Below are 26,828 nucleotides of genomic sequence, written 5' to 3'. Positions count from 1 at the left end.
AGTCCTGACGAAGGGTCTCGGCCTGAAACGTCAACTGCACCTCTTCCTAGAGATGCTGCCTGGCCTGCTGCGTTCACTAGCAACTTTGATGTGTGTTGCTTGAATTTCCAGCATCTGCAGAATTGCTGTTGTTTGCATTTAAATTCACTACTCCGAAGCCTCTTCTGGTGACGCCTACACCGAAGAAGTTTAGATCCTCTCTTCGACGGGAGTTCAGTGAAACCATCTCTCACTGCTCCCCATCTGTAATTTCTTCGGCTCTTCAACTTTTCGACCACACTTTGACTCAGACTCGCTATCACAGCCATATATCCTTTCTTGGAACGTGCCTCCGTCGCCAATTTACTCCAGTTGACTTTAGGATTCGTTTCCAAGCCTCTCAATTTGGACCTTCTGAGGATCCCAGGTACTCATATTTTATTAACTCTGCCTCTCGCCGCTTCTCCCGTCAAGCTCTGAAGGCCACTCTCTCCGCCATGAGGAGGTACTTGGTGTCCCTATCCCAGACCCTTCCACACCTTCAGGACACTTTCTTCGCTGTCTGTAATGGTCCTACCCGTTATTTCATCCTCCGTCAGATTCACGCCTGAAATCGCCGTTTTTTTTGACTTTGTCATGTTAGGCAAAGATCGCAAGATCCTACATCTACGGACTCCAGAGCCTGCCGGCCCCGATGCTAGCAGGCATGAACTTCAGATTGCGGCCCCTGCCACTGATCTCGCCGGCTCCAACACTTCAGGGCATATTCAAAACCCGGACTCCAGCAACGACCATGGACACCTTCACAGCGATTGCACAACCACCAACTGCGACGCCAGCCTTGAACACCAGGCCGGGTCTTCATGTGCTGCTGTTGTGACTCCCGTCTCCCCTTCCCCCACCAATACTCTACAATCCCATCTCCTTCCGATCCCATCGTCAGCTCCTGGGTACTCAGAGGCCCCATCTTCCTCTTACCCCAACCCTCCCCTCTCCATTGACACCCCGAGCCTCCCAGCCTCCCCCCTCTGATCCCAGCTCTCATCCATGCCGGGTCTTTACCATCCTCTCCGACCTTCAACTGTCGGAGGCAGAGCGCTCTGTTCTCAGTAAGGGCCTCACCTTTGTCCCCCTTCGCCCACAACTCAGCGAGTTCCGTGTTCGCCACGATGCGGAACTTTTCTTCCACCGTCTCCGTCTCCGAGCCTACTTCTTCGGCAAGGACTCTTCCACCCCCACCAATGACCCCTTCTCCCATCTTCAACCCTCCTCTTCTTCATGGACACCCCGCTCTGGTCTTCTGCCTGCTCTGGATCTCTTTATTGCTAACTGCCGACAGGACATCAACCGTCTCGACTTTACCGCACCTTGTCCCCATTCCAACCTCACTCCTTCGGAACGCTCTGCTCTCCACTCCCTTCGCACTAATCCTAACATTATTAAACCCGCCGATAAGGGGGGTGCTGTTGTAGTCTGGCGTACTGACCTCTACCTTGCCGAGGCACAGCGACAACTCGCGGATACCTCCTCTTATTTACCCCTCGATCGCAACACCACTAAGGAGCACCAGGCCATTGTCTCCCACACCATCACCGACTTTATCTGCTCAGGGGATCTCCCATCCACTGCTACCAACCTTATAGTTCCCACACCCCGCACTTCCCGTTTCTACCTCCTACCCAAGATCCACAAACCTGCCTGTCCTGGCCAACCTATTGTCTCAGCTTGCTCCTGCCCCACCGAACTCATTTCTGCATACCTCGACACTGTTTTATCACCCCTTGTTCAATCTCTTCCGACCTATGTTCGTGACACTTCTCACGCTCTTAAACTTTTCGATGATTTTAAGTTCCCTGGCCCCCACCGCTTTATTTTCACCATGGATGTCCAGTCCTTATATACTTCCATCCCCCATCAGGAAGGTCTCAAAGCTCTACGCTTCTTTTTGGATTCCAGACCTAATCAGTTCCCCTCTACCACCACTCTGCTCCGTCTAGCAGAATTAGTCCTTACTCTTAATAATTTCTCCTTTGGCTCCTCCCACTTCCTCCAAACAAAAGGTGTAGCTATGGGCACCCATATGGGTCCTAGCTATGCCTGCCTTTTTGTTGGGTTTGTGGGACAATCTATGTTTCGTGCCTATTCTGGTATCTGTCCCCCATTTTTCCTTCGCTACATCGACGACTGCATTGGCGCTGCTTCCTGCACGCATGCAGAACTCGTTGACTTTATTAACTTTGCCTCCAACTTTCACCCTGCCCTCAAGTTTACCTGGTCCATTTCCAACACCTCCCTCCCCTTCCTAGATCTTTCTCTGGAGATAGCTTATCCACTGATGTCTACTATAAGCCTACTGACTCTCACAGCTATCTGGACTATTCCTCTTCTCACCCTGTCTCTTACAAAAACGCCATCCCCTTCTCGCAATTCCTCCGTCTCCGCCGCATCTGCTCTCAGGATGAGGCTTTTCATTCTAGGACGAGGGAGATGTCTTCCTTTTTTAAAGAAGGGGGCTTCCCTTCCTCCACTATCAACTCTGCTCTTAAACGCATCTCCCCCATTTCACGTACAGCTGCTCTCACTCCATCCTCCTGCCACCCCACTAGGAATAGGGTTCCCACCCCACCAGCCTCCGGGTCCAACATATTACTCTCCGTAACTTCCGCCACCTCCAACGGGATCCCACCACTAAGCACATCTTTCCCTCCCCCCCTCTCTCTGCATTCCGCACGGATCACTCCCTACACAACTCCCTTGTCCATTCGTTCCCCCCATCCCTCCCCACTGATCTCCCTCCTGGCACTTATCCGTGTAAGCGGAACAAGTGCTACACATGCCCTTACACTTCCTCCCTTACCACCATTCAGGGCCCCAAACAGTCCTTCCAGGTGAGGCAACACTTCACCTGTGAGTCGACTGGGGTGATATACTGCGTCCGGTGCTCCCGATGTGGCCTTTTATATATTGGCGAGACCCGACGCAGACTGGGAGACCGCTTTGCTGAACATCTACGCTCTGTCCGCCAGAGAAAGCAGGATCTCCCAGTGGCCACACATTTTAATTCCACATCCCATTCCCATTCTGACATGTCTATCCACGGCCTCCTCTACTGTAAAGATGAAGCCACACTCAGGTTGGAGGAACAACACCTTATATTCCGTCTGGGTAGCTTCCAACCTGATGGCATGAACATCGACTTCTCTAAATTCCGCTAAGGCCCCACCTCCCCCTCGTACCCCATCTGTTACTTTTTTTTATATACACACATTCTTTCTCTCACTCTCCTTTTTCTCCCTCTGAATATACCTCTTGCCCATCCTCTGGGTCCCCCCCCCCCTTGTCTTTCTTCCCGGACCTTCTGTCCCATGATCCCCTCGTATCCCCTTTTGCCTATCACCTGTCCAGCTCTTGGCTCCATCCCTCCTCCTCCTGCCTTCTCCTATCATTTTGGATCTCCCCCTCCCCCTCCAACTTTCAAATCCCTTACTCACTCTTCCTTCAGTTAGTCCTGACGAAGGGTCTCGGCCTGAAACGTCGACTGTACCTCTTCCTACAGATGCTGCCTGGCCTGCTGCGTTCACCAGCAACTTTGATGTGTGTTGTCTGAATCCATGCAACTAAGTTTCCCTGGATCCCATACTTCCTGACCTTCTGACTGAGCCAACCATGGGCAATCTTGTCAAACACCTTACTAAAATCCTTACACACCGTATCTATTGCTCTACCTTCAATTTCCTCAAAGAATTCAATCAAACTCAAGAAGCATGAACTGCACCTCAAAGCCATGCTGATTATACTTAACCAGACAATGCTTCTCCAAATACTCATAGATCCTCTCTGAAAATCCGCTCCAATAGTTTGCCCACCCCTGATGAAAGGCTCAATAGTCTATCATTCCCAGGATTATCCTTCTTTGAACAAAGGAATAGCATTTACCATTTTCCAACTTTCTAGTAATGCTCCTGTGGCCAGCAAGGATGCAAAGATCATCACCAAAGGCAAGCAATCTCTTCTCTCACTTCCCATTGTAACATGGGGTATATCACATCTGAGCTTGAGGAATTATCTATTCTAATGTTTTTCAAAAGTTCCAGTACATCCTCTTTTTTTAAACATGGACATGTACAAGCATATTAGCCTGTTCTACACTGTCCTCACATTCGTGAACATCCTCTCACTGGTGAATACTGAAGCAAAGTACTCATTCACCCCTACCTCCTCCAACTCCAGGCACATTTCCTCTTTTATCCCTGATTGGTCCTATCCACACTCTAGTCAAAGATTCAAAGGTTCACATCCCTGTGGAATGCCTTGGAGTTTCCTTAAACCTCTCATGACCCCTTCCAGCTGTCCCAAGTCCCTTCTTATGCTGCTTCCTGGCTACCTCAACTCTCAAAAGGCCTGTCTGATCCTTGCTTCCTAAACTGTAAAATGTGCTTTTCTTGTCATCCATGGTACCTTCACCCTACCATCCTTTATCTGCTTCAAAGAGGCAAATCTATTCAGAACCCCATGCAAGTGCTCTCTAAACAATCTCCACTTTTCCATACGATCCGCTCCTGTCCCTGTCCAAGGTCATGGTGAAGGTCAGAGAATTGTGGTCACCCACTAAGAGATCTGTCACCCAACCAGGCTTATTGCCTAGTACTAGATCCAGTATAGCTTCTCGTCTAGTCAGCCTATCCAGATTTTGTGTCAGGCAATCCTTCCTGGACACACCTAACAAATTTCACCCTATCCAAACTTTTTGCACTAAGTGCGTGCCAATCAGTATTAGTGAAGTTAAAGTCACTCATGTCAACAATCCTTTTTAGTTTTACACCTTTCCAAAGTCTGCCTCCTGATTTGTTCCTCATCATCTCTGTTGCTCTTTGGGGGGGGGGGGGGAAGAGTATCTGTAGAACAGAGTGAATGCTTCATTCCTGACCTCTGACTTCTACCTACACTGAAACAGTGGACACCCCCTTCACGACACCCTCACATTCTGCAGTTGTGGTGCTCTGATTAGCAATACCACTCCCCCAGCTCTTTTACCTCCCTCCCTGTCCCCTTTGAAACATTTAAACCCCAAAACATGCAGTAGCCATTCCTGCTGTTGTGGCAGCCAAGTCACCAACATTGTAGTTTCATGTACTGACCCATTCGTTAAGTTGCTTAACCCTTGTTCCTGATACTCCTCACATTAGACACATTCCAACGTATCCAACTGTCTGCATCTATGCCCTATTCACTGCCTATCCTTCCTCACAGCCTCTCCACACACTGCATCCATCTCTACACCATCTACTCCGTATTCTGTCCTATAATCAGGATCCCATGTCGTTGCCAACCTAGTTTAAACCCTCCCCAATAGTTCTAAGAAACCTGCCCACAAAATATTTGTCCCCTTCAAGTTTATGTGTAACACATACCTTTTGTGCAGGTCACACTTTCTCCAGAGCAGCACCCAATGATCCACACATCAGAAATCTTACCTTGATGCACCAATTCTTCAGCTACACATTCACCTACAATATCGCCCTATTCCTACCCTCATTGGTGTGTGGCACAGACTGCCATCCAGAGATTACTACTATTGAGATCCTGATTTTTAGAACCTATCTAGCTCCCTATATTTGTTTTTCAGGACCTCGCCCCCCCCCCCCCCTTCCTACCTATGTCAATAGCACCAATGTGTACCACAACTTCTGGCTGCTCACCCTGACCCTGACATCTGAACGGCAACATACCGTCCATGAATTTTATTGAAATTTCTTTCTCAAAGCAGACTTACATTGCACTGTTCATAGTCAAGGATGCAAATGAAAAATCAAGGTTCTTAAAGTGCTCACGAATTAGAGCCACATCTCTCAAAATTACAAATTTCAAAGGCATTGTGAACAGATTCCCACTAATTGTTGCACAACACTTTCATTACTTCCACAAAAAAGTCAAATCTAATATGCTCCAGCCAGCTCTGCTCCTTATCAAGCCTTCCAACATTTTTGATCCTTTAATGTAATTAATCAAAACTACTTAAATAAAATACCATATGATTCCATTACTAAAGTGCATCTACACGGCCTGGTCCAAGTATCCCACTTCCCAAAGTTTGCTTTTCAACCAAAAATTATATTTAATCATATTGCCCAACATTTGCTTTACTGATTGGAGTGTTAAGTTAATAAAGTCAATGGGAATGAACCTCAGACTCCGATAAATTAAACTTAATAAACCTACCTCTACTGTCATTACAATAACAGCTGCTTTCTTTTTAAGAGATGAATTTGCAGGAAGATTTGTTAAGGAATGAATACCCATTCCAAGACTAGTAATTGGTGGAAGATCTAACCAGTCAGGATCACGGATTCCACCCATACAGTCTTTAGCCATTGGGTAGATTGTGCCATTTCCATCCCTGAGGATGATAGGAGATTCCTAGAAATAACAATATAAGCAATGAGAAACACGCACTCAAGTAAGGTAAACAAATGATCTGCACATTTTTCCAGAATTGGTAAAATTTATAGGTGATTCGGGTCATATGAATACCCTCATTCAGAACATAAATAGCTACATAAAACAATCAAAATTTATAGTAAAGGGCTTGCATCTTGCATCATTTGGCTGTCTAACCTTAAGTAACAATTGCAAGAACAAAAGCAAACACACAATTTAAATTCAATTCAACTTAATCTTAATGCAGAATACATTTCTCTACAAAACCTATATTTCTAAAAAAAATGAACTTCAGCTTTAATACATACAAATATTAGGCAGTTAATAAAATAATTTAGTTTCATTAACTGCCAAAATAGGTGCAGTGTCTATGAACTTTGTCAAAATCACATCTTTGCTTAAAACACAGTGTAGTGGTTAGCATAACGGTTTTACAGCTCAGGGCGTTGGAGCTCAGAGTTCAATTCGTCGTCCGTATGGAGTCTGTATGTACTCCCCCATGCAACTGATAGGTTTACTTCGGGTCCTCCAATTTCCTTCCACAATCCAAAGATGTACCAGTTAGTAGGTTAATTGGACATTGTAAATTATACTGTGATTAGGCTAGGGTTAAATTGGGGATTGCTGGGTGGTGCATCTCAAAGTGCCAGAAGGGCCAATTCCGCATCGCACCTCTAAATAAATAATCGTATCAACGTCTCAATTCAGTCATTACCCAGCATTAGCCCCAATTCCAGAAAATCTAAAGTGAATTTAAATATTATTTTGACCATTTAAAAAATCTTCACCTCTTACATGATTAATTGGGACACTAATGAATGTACATGAGGAAATCAATTACTGTGGGATACCTTCAGAATGCCTTCTTAATACAAGGTTATAAACCACACAAAAAAACCAAGTCCACATATTTATTATCGAAGTATGCGTATGTCACCATATTCTACCTGAAGATTTAGCAGGTATTTACAGAAAAATAAAGAAATACAATAGAATTTATGAACTATATAAAAAAAGATTGATAAACAACCAATGCACAAAAGATGACAAATTGTGCAAATAAAAAAATAAATACTGAGAACATGAGTTGGAGAGTCTTTGAAAGTGACTCTGTAGGTTGTGGAGTATGTTCAGAGTTGAGGTGAGTGAAGTTATTTAGGCTGGTTGAGGAGCTTAATGGTTGTAGGGTACTAACTTCTGAACCCAAGGCTCTTGTACCCTTGCCCAATGGTAGTAGCCGGAAGGGAATATAGCCTAAATGGCAAGGGTGCTTGATGATGGATGATGGTTTCTTGTGGCAATGCTCCTTGTAAATCTGCTCAATGGACTTGGCTGTATGCACTTGACTTTTCCATTCCTGGGCATTAGTGTTTCGATACCAGGCTGTGATGCAACCATTCAGGATACTCTCCAGTGTGCACCTATAGAAGTTTGTCAAAGCTACTGATGACATGCCAAATGGAGTAGTGTACTGTACGTATACATGACAGGGTGCATTTGTATGGCAACTATAGTGAAAATGCTACTCCCTTAAAACATGGCAAATATGAACACTGAGGGAAAAGAAACAGGAAGGCACATCATCAAGTATGTGCTCACAACGCTTATGCTTAAAAATCACCTTAAAAGGAAGAAGCAAAGATATTCAGCCAAGGAGCCTATAATCTAGATAGTTTAAAGCACATATGCCAATGAGGGAAAGTAAGAGGGAAGTGCACTAAGTGACATTGTGAGCAGAGGAAATGACATAGGAAGGGGCATGATTTACTGCAATGTTAAGCTTGCCAACACAAACATCATAGCTCTACACAGCTTGGTTCAGAGTAGAACATGGACAACGATTTGGATGTTACAAATGGCACCCAGTGCTCCCGGTGCGGCCTCCTCTACATCGGTGAAACCCGACGCAGACTGGGGGACCGTTTCGTCGAGCACCTCCGCTCCATCCGCCAAAACAGACAGGATCTCCCAGTAGCCACCCACTTCAACTCTGCTTCCCACTCCCATTCAGATAAGTCCATACATGGCCTCCTCTACTGCCATGATGAGGCTAAACTCAGGTTGGAGGAGCAACTCCTCATATACCGTCTAGGTAGTCTCCAGCCCCTTGGTATGAACATAGAATTCTCCAACTTCCGGTAATTCCCTCCCCCTCCCTTCCTCTATCCTTATTTCACTCTACCCCCTCCCCCAGCTCCCTCCTGGTTCCGCCTCCTTCTACTACCCACTGTGTTTTCCCCTATTCTTTCTTCACCTTTTCTGCCTATCACCTCCCTGCCTCCCCTCCCCCACCCCTTTATCTTTCCCCTTACTGGTTTTTCACCTGGAACCTACCAGCCTTCTCCTTCCCACCCTCCCCCCACGTTCTTTATAGGGCCTCTGCCCCTTCCCTCTACAGTCCTAACGAAGGGTTTCGGCCCGAAACGTCGACCGATCTTTTCCACAGATGCTGCCCGACCTGCTGAGTTCCTCCAGCATGTTGTGAGTGTTGCTTTGACCCCAGCATCTGCAGATTATTTTGTGTTTACCTAGCTCCCTTAATCTCTGATCATAATGCATACTCTCTAAACTAGGGAGCATCCTGGTAAATCTCCTTTGTACCCTTTCCAATGCTTCCACATCTTTCCTATAGTGAGGCAACCAGAACAGGACACAGTACTCCAAGTGTGGCCTAACCAGAGTTTTATAGAGCTGCATCATTACTTCGCGACTCTTAAACTCTATCCCTCGACTTATGAAAGCTAACACTCCATAAGCTTCCTTAACTACCCTATCTACCTGTGAGGCAACTTTCAGGGATCTGTGGACATATACCCCCAGATCCCTCTGCTCCTCCACACTACCAAGTATCCTGCCATTTACTTTGTACTCTGCCTTGGAATTTGTCTTTCCAAAGTGTACCACCTCACACTTCTCCGGGTTGAACTCCATCTGCCACTTCTCAGCCCACTTCTGCATCCTATTAGTGTCTCTCTGCAATCTTCGACAATCCTCTACACTATCCACAACACAACCCACCTTTGTGTCATCTGCAAACTTGCCAACCCACCCTTCTACCCCCACATCCAGGTCGTTAATAAAAATCACAAAAAGTAGAGGTCCCAGAACAGATCCTTGTGGGACACCACTAGTCACAACCCTCCAACCTGAATTTACTCCCTCCACCACGACTCTCTGCCTTCTGCAGGCAAGTCAATTCTGAATCCACCTGGCCAAACTTCCCTGGATCCCATGCTTTCTGACCTTCTGAATAAGCCTACCGTGTGGAACCTTGTCAAATGCCTTACTAAAATCCATGTCGATCACATCCACTGCACTATCCTCGTTTATATGCCTGGTCACCTCCTCAAAGAACTCTATCAGGCTTGTTAGACATGATCTGCCCTTCACAAAGCCATGCTGACTGTCCCTGATCAGACCATAATTCTCTAAATGCCCATAGATCCTATCTCTAAGAATCTTTTCCAACAGCTTTCCTACCACATACGTAAGGCTCACTGGTCTATAATTACCCGGACTATCCCTACTACCTTTTTTGAACAAGGGGACAACATTCGCCTCCCTACAATGCTCGGGTACCATTCCCGTGGACAACGAGGACATACAGATCCTCGCCAGAGGCTCAGCAATCTCTTCCCTCGGCTCGTGGAGCAGCCTGGAGAATATTCCATCAGGCCCAACCTAATGTATTTTAACAACTCCAACACCTCCTCTCCCTTAATATCAACAAGCTCCGGAACATCAACCTCACTCATATTGTCCTCACCATCATCAAGTTCCCTCTCATTGGTGAATACTGAAGAGAAGTATTCATTGAGGACCTCGCTCACTTCCACAGCCTCCAGGCACATCTTCCCACCTTTATCTCTAATCGGTCCTACCTTCACTCCTGTCATCCTTTTGTTCTTCACATAATTGAAGAATGCCTTGGAGTTTTCCTTTACCCTACTCACCAAAGCCTTCTCATGCCCCCTTCTTGCTCTCCTCAGCCCCTTCTTAAGCTCCTTTCTTGCTATCCTATATTCCTCAGTAGACCCATCTGATCCTTGCTTCCTAAACCTCATGTATGCTGCCTTCTTCCACCTGACTAGATTTTCCACCTCACTTGTCACCCATGGTTCCTTCACCCTACCATTCTTTATCGTCCTCACCGGGACAAATTTATCCCTAACATTCTGCAAGAGATCCCTAAACATCGACCACATGTCCATAGTACATTTCACTGCAAAAAATCATCCCAATTCACACTTGCAAGTTCTAGCCTTATAGCCTCATTATTTGCCCTTCCCCAATTAAAAATTTTCCTGTCCTCTCTGATTCTATCCTTTTCCATGATAATGCTAAAGGCCAGGGAGCGGTGGTCACTGTCCCCCAGATGTTCACCCACTGAGAGATCTGTGACCTGACCCAGTTCATTACCTAATACTAGATCTAGTATGGCATTCCCCCTAGTCAGTCTGTCAACATACTGTGTTGGCCTGTCAACATACTGATGTGCCAAGGATGCAGCCTAAGAGATTAGCTCGCTTTCGGAGTTCCAGGATCTCTTGGCTCTGGAGATGGACGGACCGAAGGTCGGTGTCTGCAGGAATCCGGGGTGTCGTGGGAGACTGAAGATCTTTGGCTGTGTGCCCAGAGACCCGAGTTCTTTGGGCACAGAGCTCAGAAAAGGCGACGTAACGGACTTTTAACATTGTAAATCAGCAAGTTGCAGAGAGCCTGTGGTATGTCGAATACGAGTAGTCTTTCGTGTTCTGTATTTTTGTTGATGTCTTGCTGCACACTTGAGTGCTCAGTGAGGGGTGCTGATGCTTTTTTTTTGCTGGTGGGGGGGATTGTTGCTTTGCTGCTGTTTTATCACGGGAGGGGCAGCTGGGGGGCTTTGGGGTTCTAAACATTTAACTGTCATTCATTCTTTGGGGGCACCTCTGTTTTTGTGGATTGTTGAGCAGTAAAAACATTTCAGGATGTATATTGTATACATTTCTCCGACATTAAATGTACCTCTGAAACCTTTGAAATAGTCAATATGGGAGCAATTGCTGGTTGGGGGCACTGATATACTGAAGCAGGTAAGTAAAAAATGAAACATTACCATATAAATAACCAAAGATAGAAGCCTCATGTCTTGAAGTTTCAAGTTAACCGTACACCAAATATAGTCAAAATTCTATTTATATTTTCAACCTTCACATGTAAAATAATACATCACAACACTACACACTGAAAACTGGGACCATGTAAATGTTCAGGCAAAATTTTCAAACTGAGGGCCTTCAAAATCAACATTACGTAACCAACTGGAAACCTGGATATGATTCTAATTACAAAATTCTTACAAATTTTACACATTTTAATCCAAGGGTTGTCATTAGTATTAAGATACTAATTAAATATTATTAAATAATTAGTGAAGTCTTCACCTAGTGCAGATTAAGTTGAACATAAGGACACATTGAACTCCACTTGACCTGGCTATGCGTCTGTTCCAGTCCAGTTTTGCATTTTAAAAAAAATCTGCACACTGTATACAATCCAAATACTCTGCACTGGCCAGGAGTTAAAAATGTAAAAGGAACATTTTAAAAGGGCTAGGAAAAGATTAACATTCCTCAAGCTCAATTATTCTGGTTTGACCAACATGATTTAACACACCTCCCCCATTGACATGAAAAGGAAAGAAACAAAACTAAGTTCTTGGAGGGAAAGGGGGTTGTGGGAGATGAAAATTAACTCCTTATTACAGCCCACCCTGTATATACTGCCCCGTGTTATAACAAAACTTTGAGGATATCATGTCCCCCATGAAGGATGTATTTTCTTTAATTGCAAAATAGAGGGCAAACTTTGATTTGCCAAGTTTGAGTAAATTAAGTTGTTCAGTTCTCAAAAAAACCTTAAGACTGTATTACGAAGAGAAATTAATGGGCAATGACTAGCAGAGTTATGGAAAATATATTCTAATGTAGACAAACATGGAGTGACCAAAATCAGTTTTTGTGGGACCCAACAGTTTATGAACATAGGACAACTATCCCAGACAGAGCCTGTGCACAAGACTAATACCCAGGGGAGTCCGTGTGTGTGGGACCAGGAAAACATTTTAATTAAGAAATACAATGCAACTTGCTCACCTGAGGTACTGTAGGATTATTTGATTATCTGTGCCAACTGCATCTCATTTGTTATTGCTGATTGGAGATTTGGCACGTAGGTGCCTGCTGCATCTATTTTACCCCTAATAGCTAATAGTTGATTTTGTGATAAGATACTTGTGGAAGTAACTGATCCTCAGCCACTTGCATCAAACATGGATAAGAAAGAGCATCGAAATCCACTCCCAACATCTGGCTCTACTGACTCCAGTCACAATCATGAATTTAGATAATATTGATACCAGATGAAAATCCATAGAGAGACAATTAAAATAGTACATACCTGTCCAGCTGTATAGATTTCTACATTGCGTTCATTCTGACCAAGGAAAGCAACACTGCTCGTGGGGAAATTATGCTCCTGCTCAGCTTTACCCGTCGCTAGATCAAAGATGCAATAGCGTACCCAGCTCCCAGTCTTCAGCACAGTATGAACACCTAGTAGCCAAAGATTTAATAAAATACATATATGATTAAGCAAATCACATTGTGAGATTTTAGTCATAACTAGATCAATAACCAGGTCTATTATTGGAGGCTTAGGTTTGCTCAATAAGCTTTGCTTTCATTTTCATCAGTTTTATTAAGGGGTCAGCATCCCTGAGGAAATGTTCAAATAACCTATCAAAAATTATGCTATTTCAAATATGGCATCACTAAATATAGAGTAGGCATTTTTACTTTGGAGAGGAAGAAATGAGAAGTATTTTCAATTCCTGTAATTTTGGTTGGAAAACAGATCCATCCTTTTGAGTAAAGACTCAAGTTTGATGGCACTGTGATGAAAAAATATTGATCTTCCAAGCTTTCCATTTATAAAGCCAAATCACAATACTTCTGCAGATCTGTAGTTTGATTTTCTTTACCAATAACCTGCTATAAAGTTTGTGGGAACAAAGAAATCCCAAATTTAAACATACATACAAAAAGAGTTCAGAAATAAATAGACCGTAGTGAATAAAGGCTTATCTGGTAGGGTAAACCTACACACTCTCAAAGTAGTAATTACAACAGTAAATATATATTAAAAACAACTTCTAATGTAAAACATTCAGGTTAAGCAACAATAATCAGACTAACCAAGAAAATCAAAGCTTCCATAGAGGGAAAACCTTATAAAAGGACTGAACACTACCCACAAAAGTACAAGAGACAGTATTTCAAAAAAATCCTCAACACAAAGCCAGGGTAAAAGCAAAAAAGAAGTAAATGAGAAAACATGGAACTTAATGGACTGGAATGTACCCAATCCAACTGGTAATTCAGTACAGAGCCAGTGATAACATCCTCCTCTCAGATTAGGTTATTTGACTCCTATGTGCTTGCTTAAACATACTTATCGGAGACAAATTGGAAGCTAGGCCCTTGCATATCTCACTTCCTACTCTGGCTCTACATATATCACAAATATACTGACTTGTGTGGCTAGATGCTGGTTGCAAAGAGGCTCTGAATTTGACAAGTAACAGAACGCAGTTACTAACCGAGTTAAAGGTGCAGTGGTTCGCTTATTTTTCTTTACCTAATTTCCATCACTAGGTTAGCACAGTAGCATGGCAATTAGCACAATTGCTTTACAGTACTAGCAATTACTGATCAGAGTTCCATTCCAACCTCTGTAAGGAGTTTGCATGTTCTCCCCGTGACAGTATGGGCTTCCTCTGGGTGCTCCAATTTTCTCCCACATTTCAAAGACATATAGTTAGGGTTAGTAAGTTATAGTCATGCTATGTTGGCATTCGAAAGCATGGCGACACCTGTGGGCTGACACCATCCATACTTAATCAATGCAAATGCATTTCACTGTGTATAAGTGAAATACACAGATGTGACAAATAAAGCTAATCCTTATCTCTCTTCCAGTCGTTAAAGGTAAGCTTTATTTTACATTCTTTAAATCAGATGACTGGTTTTAAAAGTTTCAGATACATGCAAACTTTCAAAAAGCAAATAAATGGCTTCAAAATTTGCTTTGTGAGCCATTACCACAGAATTCAGCGAAGGCGAGTACCTTTGCTTTGTAGACAAGCCTTGGCATCAATTGGTACTACTTGCTCCTGAGAAAAAGCATCATTAAGTGATTGGGGTCAGCTCAATCTATAGACTACTGCAAGGTTAAGATTCAAAACCTTGTGTTTAAAAAAAGAGCTATTCTCTCTAATGAGCATATTTTCCAGCAAGGATTGGTAAACATTGTTCGGAAACCTTGATTACTTTTCCTCAGGAAGGAAATTTTAAGATTCTAGTTTTTGGAAGCACAGGGAGGGAATCAATGCAGTTTGAACAACTGATCAGTAAATAATCAAGAAACTCTAGTTTATTTATACACATAAAAAAAAACTAAATAGTATTGCTACAAAATAATGATTTTGCTTTATAGCATTAGGATAAAGATAATATATTTTAAAACATTTTCTATGCATTTTCATATCAGCCCTTTAGGTGATCCTGCCAACCACTTTCATCCTCAAAAGGTTAATTCAATTTCTGTAGATGTCAATATAGAGGGATTGACCAATTAATCCACATCAAACACTCAAAATATCTTAAATATTCTTTAAAATTAAGTTTATTTTCATTTCATTATTGTCCCACTTTTGCATGGTTGAAGTTATTTTGTGTCGTATTACCATTTTCTAAAATGAACTTTGAAAGACTGGATTTACTGTTTGACAACATGTACAGCTGTCAGTGGTGGAATCCAGGTGATAAAACCCCAAAGTTATTAGATTTCATTCCCATTAATTTCCCCAATATTTTTCCAAGCAATAATACCAATTTCTTTCACATTCTTCCCAGGTGGTTTTCCTCCATGCTTTTTTTTTGCAAATCCACTGAAGCATTTACAGCCTGTTTTATACGCATTCATCAGATTACATTAGGGCTCTTCAGCTCCTTGCCAATACCATAGTACTTGCCTTTGCTGAATTCTGACATTTTCTCTAATCTTTAGACTGTTAATTTTGGCAAATTAACCTTTATACATTGGGACTAACACACTTAACTTCTCTTTTACAATATTACAGACCACTCTTTCTGCTGGAATTTTGTTTCTAAAGTATATCTATTTTTGTAAGCTATGTACTCATTTTTCAGATACTACTATTGCTCATCTATTAAAATAACTTATCTTAATAGTTCCAATGAAGCAAAGCCAACACATCTCATAACTTAGCAATTGTCTTTGTTTAAATTAAGACCCTAAGTTTAAGACTGAACCAAATTACTTCCAACCATTATGAACCATAAATGAAAAAGACAAGATGGCAACGGAACAATAGAATACTGTATAGATATTAGAGAAAGGAAACACAAGCTGGAAACTATTCCATCTTAAATGAAGCACTGTGCAAATAGAATGTCCTTGAGTCGAGTTTTCCTAAATCAGCTGATGAAAATATCTCATTAACTCAAGACATTCACCTTCCACAGCAATTACTACTTTTTCATGCATAGCTTGTGAAAATTAAAGTCTGTTATGATTACCCTATGACCTTGTTGGATTTGTGAGCAACCTGACCATGTTTAAAAGACCTGATTATGGCTAGAAGTGAAAGCTCAGTTATTATTATATTATCACCCTGTTTCAATAAAAATCTGCAAATGCACTGCAGTGGTCTTATTATAAATATATGGAGTACAGCATCTGAACTAACCTTTTGAATCCACATTCACTGCAAGGATCTCTGCTTTGTCTGGAATAGTAAGCTTTTTAGGTGTGCGTTGGAAACAGTCTGGAATCTTTGGTGTTCCACCCGTTTTCACCACCTGAAGCAAGACAGAGAAGCACCAAAATATAAATCATAATCAGCATTTCAAATACGAGTAACTCAACAAAAAGCTTTCAGTTACAGTAAACGCATATGCAAAATGTTTCACATCAATAGTTTACAACTCTTCTGAAGTATACTACAACAACTACACCAAGTCCACTTAGAAAATTTGTGATAGTGTTCACTACTTTCAACACAAGGAGTCCAAAGAAACTGAACATTACCAACGTAAAACAAATGATTGCAGAGATAGAGCATGGTGCACAAATGGAGTGGCACTTCAAGACAGGTGTGTAGATGATGCTGTAAATGACAAACAGAAGATGGCAACGGAACAATAGAAAACCATATAGATATTAGAGAAAGGAAACAGAAGTTGGAAACTATTCCATGCTAAATTGGTTGAGGGAGACACAAATTGGGAAGAGGTGGGAAAACAGAGTGAATTATGTCATTTATCCTTAGTGGAAGGCACCTGTCCTCCTCCTGTGCAATAACGGAGGATGACTGAATAGCTTGAAACTGTACACTGAAATGACCAAGGAGAAACCCAGATCTTTCCACCAATAAACTTACCCAGAGGTTACAAAAGCTAGAAGATGCCAGCTCAAATCCACCATGTGGTCTGATCACTTAAATGCGCAAGGGTCCAACTAGGCAATTTCAGTCTGGCAGTTTATAAAATCACATCACAATATCCATAAAATAAACTATAACAAGATCACTGACAAAGGTGACAATAGTGCAGGGAAAACTTACAAAAGAGTTCAGAAAAGATGGGCCATTATCAAGTTCTTCGGGGAATTAAAAAACTTATGAAAACTTAAAAGGGTAAACTGCAATGTATAAAGTCTAGGTGAGGAACTGCACTCCCCACCATCCCCCAAAGTCTTTAGCAAGAGACATCAGGCTCAAAAGCAAATGTAAACCACCATTTGTAGATTAAAGATAGAAGAGTTAGTCTAAACTGTCTGTTATGAGGGCTTGAAGGAAAGCCTGAAACAATTAGAGGATGCACAAATTCAGCACTTATAAAATTCTTAAAGAAAACTTTACAAAACTGGAAATGTGAACACATTTCAAAAGGATGGGTGAAAATGGGGAGAAAAGCTAGGAAATTACTTCAGTTAGTTGGTTTATTTGAGGAAAACTGTGTGAATACAAAAAAGGATACAATTAGTAAAACACTTGGCAAAACAGGAACTCTTTAAGGCCATTAGGTATGCATTTCTAGAAGAGACTATAGCTGAAATAGAAGATTCTTTGAACGAAAAAGGGAACATAAGGTTAGACAGAAAGAAGAGCCTGGCAGACAAAAAGCAAAGTGCATATGAAAATTCTTTGAACTACAAGGATCAATTCAGAGATCCACAGCAAAACTTTTGTGTTAAAGCTACTTCAGTAATCCATTTGCAACACAACAACCTGCAGTTCATAAATGAAGGGAATATTATTTAATGTTACTCAGTGAGAGCTTCATAAATAATCATGAAGTCAACGATAAATTGCAGGCAAGTTAACAAATAGATAATGCAATGGGGACAGGGTTCTGAGGGATAGGAAGTTTTCAGCAGAAACCCACTTGAAAGGTCTACAAGAAAAAGCCTTAAAGAGTAAAGCAACACACACAAAATGCTGGTGGAACGCAGCAGGCCAGACAGCATCCATAGGAAGAAGCACAGTCGACGTTTCCGGCCGAGATCCTTCATCAGGACTAACTGAAAGAAGAGATAGTAAGTGATTTGAAAGTGGGAGGGGGAGGGGGAGATCTGAAATGATAGGAGAAGACAGGAGGGGGAGGGATAGAGCTAAGAGCTGGAAAGTTGATTGGCAGAAGGGATACAAGGCTGGAGAAGGGAGAGGATCATGGGACAGGAGGCCTAGGGAGAAAGAAAGGGGGAGGGGAGCACCTGAGGAAGATGGAGAGCAGGCAAGGAGTTATTGTGAGAAGGACAGAAAGAGGGGGGAAAAGAGAGGAAAAAAGGGAAAAAATAATAAATAAATAAATGAGGGACGGGGTAAGAAGGGAGGAGGGGCATTGACGGAAGTTAGAAAAGTCAATGTTCATACCATCAGGTTGGAGGCTACTCAAACGGAATATAAGGTGCTGTTCCTCCAACCTGAGTGTGGTTTCATCTTGACAGCAAAGGAGGCCGTGGATAGACATAGCAGAATGGGAATGGGATGTGGAATTAAAATGGATGGCCACTGAGCAATCCTGCTTTCTCTGGCGGATGGAGCGTAGGTGTTCAGCGAAATGGTCTCCCCCAGTCTGCGTCGGGTCTCACCAATATATAGAAGGCCACACCGGCAGCACCAGACACAGTATATCACACCAACTGACTCACAGGTGAAGTGTCGCCTCACCTGGAAGGACTGTCTGAAGCCCTGAATGGTGGTGAGGGAGGAAGTGTAAGGGCATGTGTAGCACTTGTTCCGCTTACAAGGATAAGTGCTGGGAGGGAGATCGGTGGGAAAGGATGGTGGGGGGGAAGACGACAAATGGACAAGCGAATCACACAGGCAGTGATCCCTGCGGAAAGCAGAAGGGGGGGGAAGAGGGAAAGATGTGCTTGGTGGTGGGATCCTGTTGGAGGTGGCGGAAGTTACAGAGAATTATATGTTGGATGATGGGGTGGTAGGTGAGGACAAGGGGAACCCTATCCCTAGTGGGTTGGTGGGAGGATGGGGTGAGAGCAGATGTGCATGAAATGGGGGAGATGCGTTTGAGAGCAGAGTTGATCGTAGAGGAAAGGAAGCCCCTTTCTTTAAAAAAGGAAGACATCTCCTTCGTCCTGGAATGAAAGGCCTCATCCTGAGAGCAGATGCGGCAGAGACGGAGGATTTGCAAGAAGGGGATGACATTTTTGAAGAGACGAGGTGGGAAGAGGAATAGCCCAGGTAGCTGTGAGAGTCCATAGGCTTATAGTAGACATCAATAGATATGCTGACTCCAGAGATAGAGACAGAAAAATCAAGAAAGGGGAAGGAGGTGTCGGAAATGGACCAGGTAAATTTGAGGGCAGGGTGAAAGTTGGAGGCAAAGTTAATGAAGTCAACGAGCTCAGCGTGCACGCAGGAAGCAGCGCCAATGCAGTCGTCAATGTAGCAAAGGAAAAGTGGGGGACGGATGCCAGTATAGGCTTGGAACATGGACTGTTCCACAAAGCCAACAAAAAGGCAGGCATAGTTGGGACCCATAGCTACATCTTTAGTTTGAAGGAAGTGGCAGGAGCCAAAGCAGAAATTATTAAGAGTAAGGATTAATTCCGCTAGAGAGAGGAGAGTGGTAGTAGAGGGGAACTGGTTAGGTCTGAAATCCAAAAAGAAGCAGAGAGCTTTGAGACCTTCCTGGTGGGGGATGGAGGTATATAGGGACTGGACATCCATGGTGAAAATAAGGCGATGGGGGCCAGGGAACTTAAAATCATTGAAAAAATCCTGAGCATGAGAAGTGTCACGAACATAGGTGAGACGGGATTAAACAAGGGGGGGGATAAAACAGTGTCGAGGTATGCAGAAATGAGTTCGGTGGGGCAGGAGAAAGCTGACACAATGGGTCTACCTGGACAGGCAGGTTTTTGGATCTTGGGTAGGAGGTAGAAACGGGAAGTGTGGGGTGTGGGAACTATGAGGTTGGTGGCAGTGGATGGGAGATCCCCAGAGCTGATAAGGTTCGTGTTGATGTTGGAGACAATGGCCTGGTGCTCCTTGGTGGGGTCATGATCGAGGGGTAAATAAGAGGAGGTATCAGCGAGCTGTCGCTATGCTTCGGCAAGGTATTTCCTCGTGTTTGCATTTAAAAGAGTAAATTTTGCCTCAGATGCCAGTTCATTAAGGTGTGACAACAGGAACAATGCAAGTCATAAAAAGCCAATGAAATACATTGTTCTCCATGTTAAACACCTTAGACCTTAGCTTTGCACACCACCTGAAAGCAAAGGAATGATTATAGTGTATTTCTCAGGAGCAGGAGGCCGTGGTTGTACAGAGGGGCGTTATTGAAAGGCTGCAGTCATGACAGCTGACAGATAAAGTTCTTAAAGGAATAATAAAGAGAAATTTCTTGCTTACAGTGAAGTAGTAACATGGTATTGTTAAAGGCAACAGGAAAGGATTCTGTGCAAAGGATTATACAAATTTGCACTTCTCAGTAGGAGGCCATAAAGGTTTATCTAATGTTGCATAAAATATACTGTTCAAGAATGTGAATAGTATTAGACTGGGTGACTTGTGTAGATTAAATCAGCACAGAATTAATTGCCAGATGGCCTATTTCTATGTTGTCACTTTTAAAGATCAGAGTAAGATACATCATTTACCAGTGTAAATGATTTAAAACTTCAGAGACTAGTGAAACTCCCACCAGTTATCAATATGCACCCACCACTCAAACTTTATAGTTAAAGAACTGATCAGTTCCAGCTGCAGGATGCAAAACCCAGTGGTATCAGAAGACAACAGTACAAGTGAAATTATAAAACCTCACAGAAGTCAAAGAATAGAGCACCTGCAAGACCCAAAAGTGGCGCAAAGCATTCTGACATTTACTATGCCTAAATGGAAACGGGCATGTCTGCAAGCAAATAGCGAATCAGTTCAGAGCGTAATCACATTCCACGTTGCTTAACGTGGGCCACAAAAGTGCATTTTCTCCCCTACTTTAGTGTGATCCTCCTACATTGCAGACTGCAATATCCTCAAAGTGGTAACAAATGCCCACTAAGACTGGCACCAACTGTGCGACTTTCTACTTGCAAGGTACAGTAGCTTCAAGTGACCAAATAGATGGTGCACTTCTACATCTCGTTCTGTGCTATCTCGGGTTCTTTTGCCATATTGATGCAATGAACCCTAATATGACAGAAGGGTGTGGTCTGCTGACTAAAATCATCCTAGCATGCCTTCTTTCAAGTACAACAGAAAGTATGACATACTGTGATTAGACTACTTCTAAAGCATTGATCTAGTATTACAGACAGGCAAGTATCAACATGTCAAAGAAGCTAATGGATCGGGTATTCCAGTTTCTTATGGAAAAAGGAGCCACCACATGCACTAATTATCTGCCAAAGCAAGGTCTAGTCACCTCTGTCTGCAGATTCGGGTGTGAGGGTACTGCTGGGTGGGCACAGAATACCTCACGTGCAGTCTGACCTGGTTGGCAGCCTTCCGCTGGTCCTCGTTTTCCAAACACGTTAGATAAGGAGGATTCCCATTGGAGAACCCATTGGTACCAATAATAGTGCTGGGAGTAAAACAAAAACACTCTAATTGACACAAAGGCTCAAGATTTTCTAAGTGCTAGCAATAATTGCTAGGAAAATAAAACCAAACCTGGTGTGGTGATGACTTTAAATTTGTTGAACATCTTGACATGTTACTGCTATATACAGCTCAGTTAGTGCTCAACAAACCTTGATGCCCAATTAATACAAGGACTTGAACCTGGTGCTAATGACCAGTTGAATCACATGAAAAATCCACTTGGCAGATTTAGAACCAAAATCATATGCCACGCTAAGTGAATGAAAACCTGAAATGTGGTTATCCACCCCCTTTCTTGTACCACAAGGCTCAGTTAAAAGTCAGGCACATGCCCCAACTAATTTGACCTAATACTTCGTATTCAATTTTGTGAGATGATTTACAAGCTTAAATTTTGATCCAAAAATGCAACAGACAGATAGGTTTTTAATTTATCATCTGATTTAGTATTAGAAAGTAATTTCTCATTTAATGAGGAAAGAGACATGGCTTAGAAGTCACACATTCAAATGCTGGAAGAACCTGCGGAGTTCCTCCAGTGTTTCGTGTGTGTTGCTTTGGGTTTCCAGCATCTGCAGAATGTTTTGTCTTTATGGCTTAGAAGTGCAAGTTTTCTTTCAAATGGAATCGATAAAGCTATGCAATGCACTGTTACACTTACCATTGGAATAAACCGAGACATAAAACTGTTTATACCAATTTTATTCAAATAAACTAAGCAGAAATGAGTTTGAGATTACAAAATTAATAAACATTCGCTATCTTTCACAATATAATGCAAGATGTTTTTTTTATTTTTAAAAGGTGCAAGTTCCTCATCAGGTAAACAACTGGCATATTTTCAAACCAAAAACTTAGCACTAGGCCATGCAGATGAGAAGTCCATTGATGACAAACAAGTGCAAATATGGTGAACAACAACTTTAATAGCACAAGCACTTTATGATAATGGGCTGAAGAGGGTAAGGAGTAAAGAAAGACACAAAGAATAGGTGAAAGCCTCAATCTATTTCTAAAGAAAAATTAACTTATTTGGTTGTGTGATGTCTCAGCCCTAATAATCTCCACAAGAATCACCACCACAATGACACCCGCCCCCAACGATCCCGCTGCCAAAAAAAAGCCCAATGTTTATTTAAGACCAACTAATTTTAATTGGACTTATTTAATTGTTGATGACTGAATTTAGAAAATTCTAATTGGAAGTCATCACACTGAGCTTTAAAAACCATAGTTGCTGTTTAATGTTTGAAATTGAGCCAATTTCAAATAACTCTCACCTGTCTTTGTACAATAATAATAATTCTGTAATTCAACTGTTCAACATAAACTTAATTATTTTACAAAATATCTAAAAATGCTTACTTGCAGTTCATCAATTCGAAGCAGCCTACAGTCTTGCAGCAGAGAAGTTGGATCAGCATCTGCACTAGCACAGCTCTGATTACTGACATTGCTAGAAGTTCCAGGGAATTTCACAGCAACATAAGCACCATCCACTTTCAATACCTTGAAAATCAAGTGAATTTTACAGACAAACATTGCAATAATAAAATTCAACTTAAGAAGCAAAAACCTTTATTATTCACATAAGTTAACAACAGGGTAATCCAAGTGAAAGCTCCCGATTAGTGCCATTTATGTTGTTCTATTTAAAGACTAAGTAAATGCAAATATAGCAAGTTACCCTATCTGCTTGACTTGCCATAGAAAACTAGGATTAGTGATATTTTCTGATATATACTGTGTAAAACAAGGCCTCTGGTCAGAGTGGGAATAATTCAAAATATGAATCCCATTCCTGTACCATCAATTTCTAAAAGGCACTTTTCCCAACAGTCCCTAATCTCTCTCATCAAGTTTCCCTGTTATTCCTACCCATCACCTTGCTATATTATTTTCAATCACTTATGGTCCAAAACTGGAACTAAAAGAGTAGATCGAAAAATCTAACAAATCTAGAGCAAGATCTCGCCCACAAAAAAAGTCAAAAATCTCAATTAAAATATTTCCAGAAAATTTTAATTACTCTAATACAGCAAGATGATATTTGACATAAAGCTACAACAGTTTGCAAGTAATAACATTAAAATGCTAGATTCTTCAGCTTCATAATCCTTGCGTGGCTTAAAAATTATAATATCTCTATTATGCTTTTTTAAAAAACTGGCCTTGCTTCCAAGATAGTTCACTGCAGTACAAATTTAAATTATCTTTGTGAAGTGAGGGGCGCTATAGGGAAATCTCAAGAACTGAACTCACTCTTGATGGCAGGAAATGCCTATTTCTACTGAATGAAAGATGCTTCTTAAATTAGAAGTAATGCATAAGCCATGAGCATAAATACCATAACAGCAAAATTTGCTCCCCTATTACAAGAATTGTTTAGTTGGTAATATGCCAATGCACATTTCTATGCAAGAGCAAATAAAAGTCCATTTCATCAAAGAAACAATTTCCCTTTTTTTAAAAAAGTTATACATTTGAAGAAATTTTCCTTAACCAGAATAGAGCATAGTCACATTTCACTGAATTCACTAGTTAGTATATACATAACACCGCTTGGTTGCATACCTTCCCCACTGGCACATTTTTAACATCTTCAACAAATACTACTTCTCTAAGTGGCCATTGCTCCTCATTCACTTTTTCCTCTTCTTTAGGAGCTGGAGTGGAACGCCTGCGCTCTGAATTAGAAAAACAGGTAAGCCAGAATCCAAACAGAACCAAATAGAATTAAATTAATTAGAATTAATCTTGTTTAGTTTCTTTAGTATTAACAGTAATACGCATATGACAGTATGAGACAGTATAAGCATATGAAAATCTGGTTGAACAGTACCATAACAACCACTCAATGTCAGCAAAACCAAGGAACTGATCATTGACTACAGGAGGAAACCAAAGGTCCATGAGCCAGTCCTCATTAGGGGACAGAAGGTGAAGTGGGTCAGAACTTTAAATTCCTTGGTGCTATCATTTCAAAGGATCTCTCTTAGGACCAGCATGTAAATACCATTACAAAGGAGCACCTCTATCTTCCCAGAGATTTCCACAGATTCGGCATGTCATCTAAAACTCTAACAAACTTCAATAGATATACAGTGAAGAGTATCCTGTTTGGTTGCATCGTGGCCGAACATGGAAAACACCAACGCCCAGGAAAGGAAAGCCTACAAAAAGTAGTAGATAGAACCAAGTCCACCACAGTAAAAGCCCTCCCCACCATTGAGCATATCTACAAGAAGTGCTGCCACAAGAAAGCAGCATCCATCAAGGATGCCCCTCTATTTAGACCACACTCTCATCTCACTAAAACCATTGGCCTTTGGTCCAACACCACTAATTTTTGGAAAGTTCAGTCTCCTGTACCAGTGTGGGTAAGTTCTCTAACCTTAACACTGAACTGATTCCACAACCTATGGATTCACTTTCAAAGACAAAGACACTATAACCCATGTTCTCAATGTTATTTATTATTTTTCTAAAAAATTGCAGTTTGTCTTCTTTTGCACACTGGTTGCTTGTCGGTCTTTGTGTGTAGTTTTTCATTGATTCCATTGTATGCTTTGTATCTACTGTGAATGCCTACAAGATAATAAATCTTTGACTCTGAGAATCAAACTAAAGAGCACAGGAAAACATCCAGCTCATTACGCAAGTGGCAACTCTTCGAAATACCAGTCCAGTTAATTCTGTGTTGATCATCTTAACAACTTCAAAATAAAGACTATGAAAAACTTCAAAATAAAGAGTACACAATCTCAGAATACTTACTATAAGGCAGTGATGCACTACTAGCAATGGAGGATGCATCACTGCAAGTGGAAGCAGGTGATGGTGGCGGCCCCATTTCAGTCTTCACTGGCTCTTGTTTGCTTTCTGTCCTATACCAGAAAAATGGCAGCATTTCAGGGAACAAAGGTGCAGAATATTTCACCTCAGAATTATACCAAAAGGCAGAGTTGCTCTGAATATTGTAAATCAGCCAATAAGGGGAATATACTAAGTAAATTATTTAAAATGTTTATTTCCTGTTTTGCTTCTCAAAGAATTCTACGTAATAGCTACAGCAAAAAAAAGAGGATATTCAGCCAGATGTTTCTCTGGTTTCATACAGGAGCTATCCAGATAGATCCACTGCATGGCACCACCCAACATTCCCCACTAAAAATCCCACAATACTGTTTCATCTCAGTCCAACACCCAGCTATTATATATTATAATAGAATGGATCAATTGGAATGCAATCCAAACCCAAACCAATTGCAGTATACAGGTTTCTTCTGCTGTTACTTTTGAAAATGACTATTTTAATTGTCATGTTTTTTGACCCTGTTGCCAATGGGACTGGTTTTCAGAGATGTCCTTTTTGTGATCACCTCAATAACCTCTTCTATTCCAAGGAGAGCAACCCCTCCTCCTCCAGTCCATCCACATTAAAAATCTTTCATCTCCAGAATGATTTAGTTGGTTAAATTTCTCTCTATCCTTTACACTTCACATTTTTCTAGCACAGAACTAAACAAAAATACCCCAGCTCAGGCCAAACCTATGTTTTATAAAAGGCTCACTGCAATTTACTTGTTCTTGTATCTTAACCTATATACAAAGCTCAGAATCTAGGAGGTTTTATAGCCATTGTCTTAATCTGCCCTGTACTTGCAATGAACCTTGCTTATATACACTTATGGTAGTTTGGTTTATGACTCCCTTTTAGAATTGAGCTTGCTGTACTGCTGCTTTGCATTCCCTTACCAAATATAAAATTTTGCATTTCTCACCATTCAATATTGTCTGTCATCACTCTACCCATTCCACCAGCTTGTTTCTGTTTCCCAGTTTATAACTTGTTCTGTGCTACAAACTGCTAAGATGTATGTCAACTGCAAATCTGGATATTGTCTTCAGTATGCACAAGTGATTAACATCTTAGTCAGAGCCTGTGGAACTCAACTGTATAATTCCCCTCCAGTCAAAATTCAACTCCACTTGACCACTGTTTCCTGCTACTTAGCTAGTTTCCTTTGCTACAACTCCACTACACGTATTACAGGGCTTTTCAAGCTTAATATGTCGCACTTAAACATTTGGAAGTTCGTATATCACATGATTTACCTTTAACAAATACATGCTAGTGTCCTTTTTTCAATGCACACATCAAAGTAAATGCTAATTCAGTCACTAATTATTCCTAGAATGTACCCAGATATGA

The 26,828-nt window shown here is 41.7% G+C and overlaps 1 protein-coding gene across 13 annotated transcripts in view; it reads right to left on the bottom strand.

Annotated features, from left to right (window-relative positions):
• The window catches only part of ubr5 (ubiquitin protein ligase E3 component n-recognin 5), a 198,219-nt gene that overhangs the window by 102,151 nt on the left and 69,240 nt on the right, over window positions 1-26,828 (bottom strand). For 8 of the 13 annotated variants that reach the window (XM_072262022.1, XM_072262030.1, XM_072262040.1 and 5 more), the window contains 7 exons: window positions 25,391-25,500; window positions 24,188-24,300; window positions 22,979-23,122; window positions 21,435-21,593; window positions 16,229-16,340; window positions 12,856-13,010; window positions 6,199-6,396 (listed from right to left, as the gene is read on the bottom strand). In XM_072262022.1, the coding sequence (XP_072118123.1) occupies window positions 6,199-6,396; window positions 12,856-13,010; window positions 16,229-16,340; window positions 21,435-21,593; window positions 22,979-23,122; window positions 24,188-24,300; window positions 25,391-25,500 (991 nt within the window). The remainder of the gene's footprint in view (window positions 1-6,198; window positions 6,397-12,855; window positions 13,011-16,228; window positions 16,341-21,434; window positions 21,594-22,978; window positions 23,123-24,187; window positions 24,301-25,390; window positions 25,501-26,828) is intronic. The other 5 variants (XM_072262096.1, XM_072262103.1, XM_072262112.1 and 2 more) reach the window with 1 other exon arrangement.

Source organism: Mobula birostris, chromosome 1 (assembly GCF_030028105.1).
Source record: "Mobula birostris isolate sMobBir1 chromosome 1, sMobBir1.hap1, whole genome shotgun sequence".
In the NCBI taxonomy this organism is placed as follows: domain Eukaryota; kingdom Metazoa; phylum Chordata; class Chondrichthyes; order Myliobatiformes; family Myliobatidae; genus Mobula; species Mobula birostris.
The sequence above is the reverse complement of the archived record's forward strand: the minus strand, read 5'-3'. Positions and strand labels throughout refer to the sequence as shown.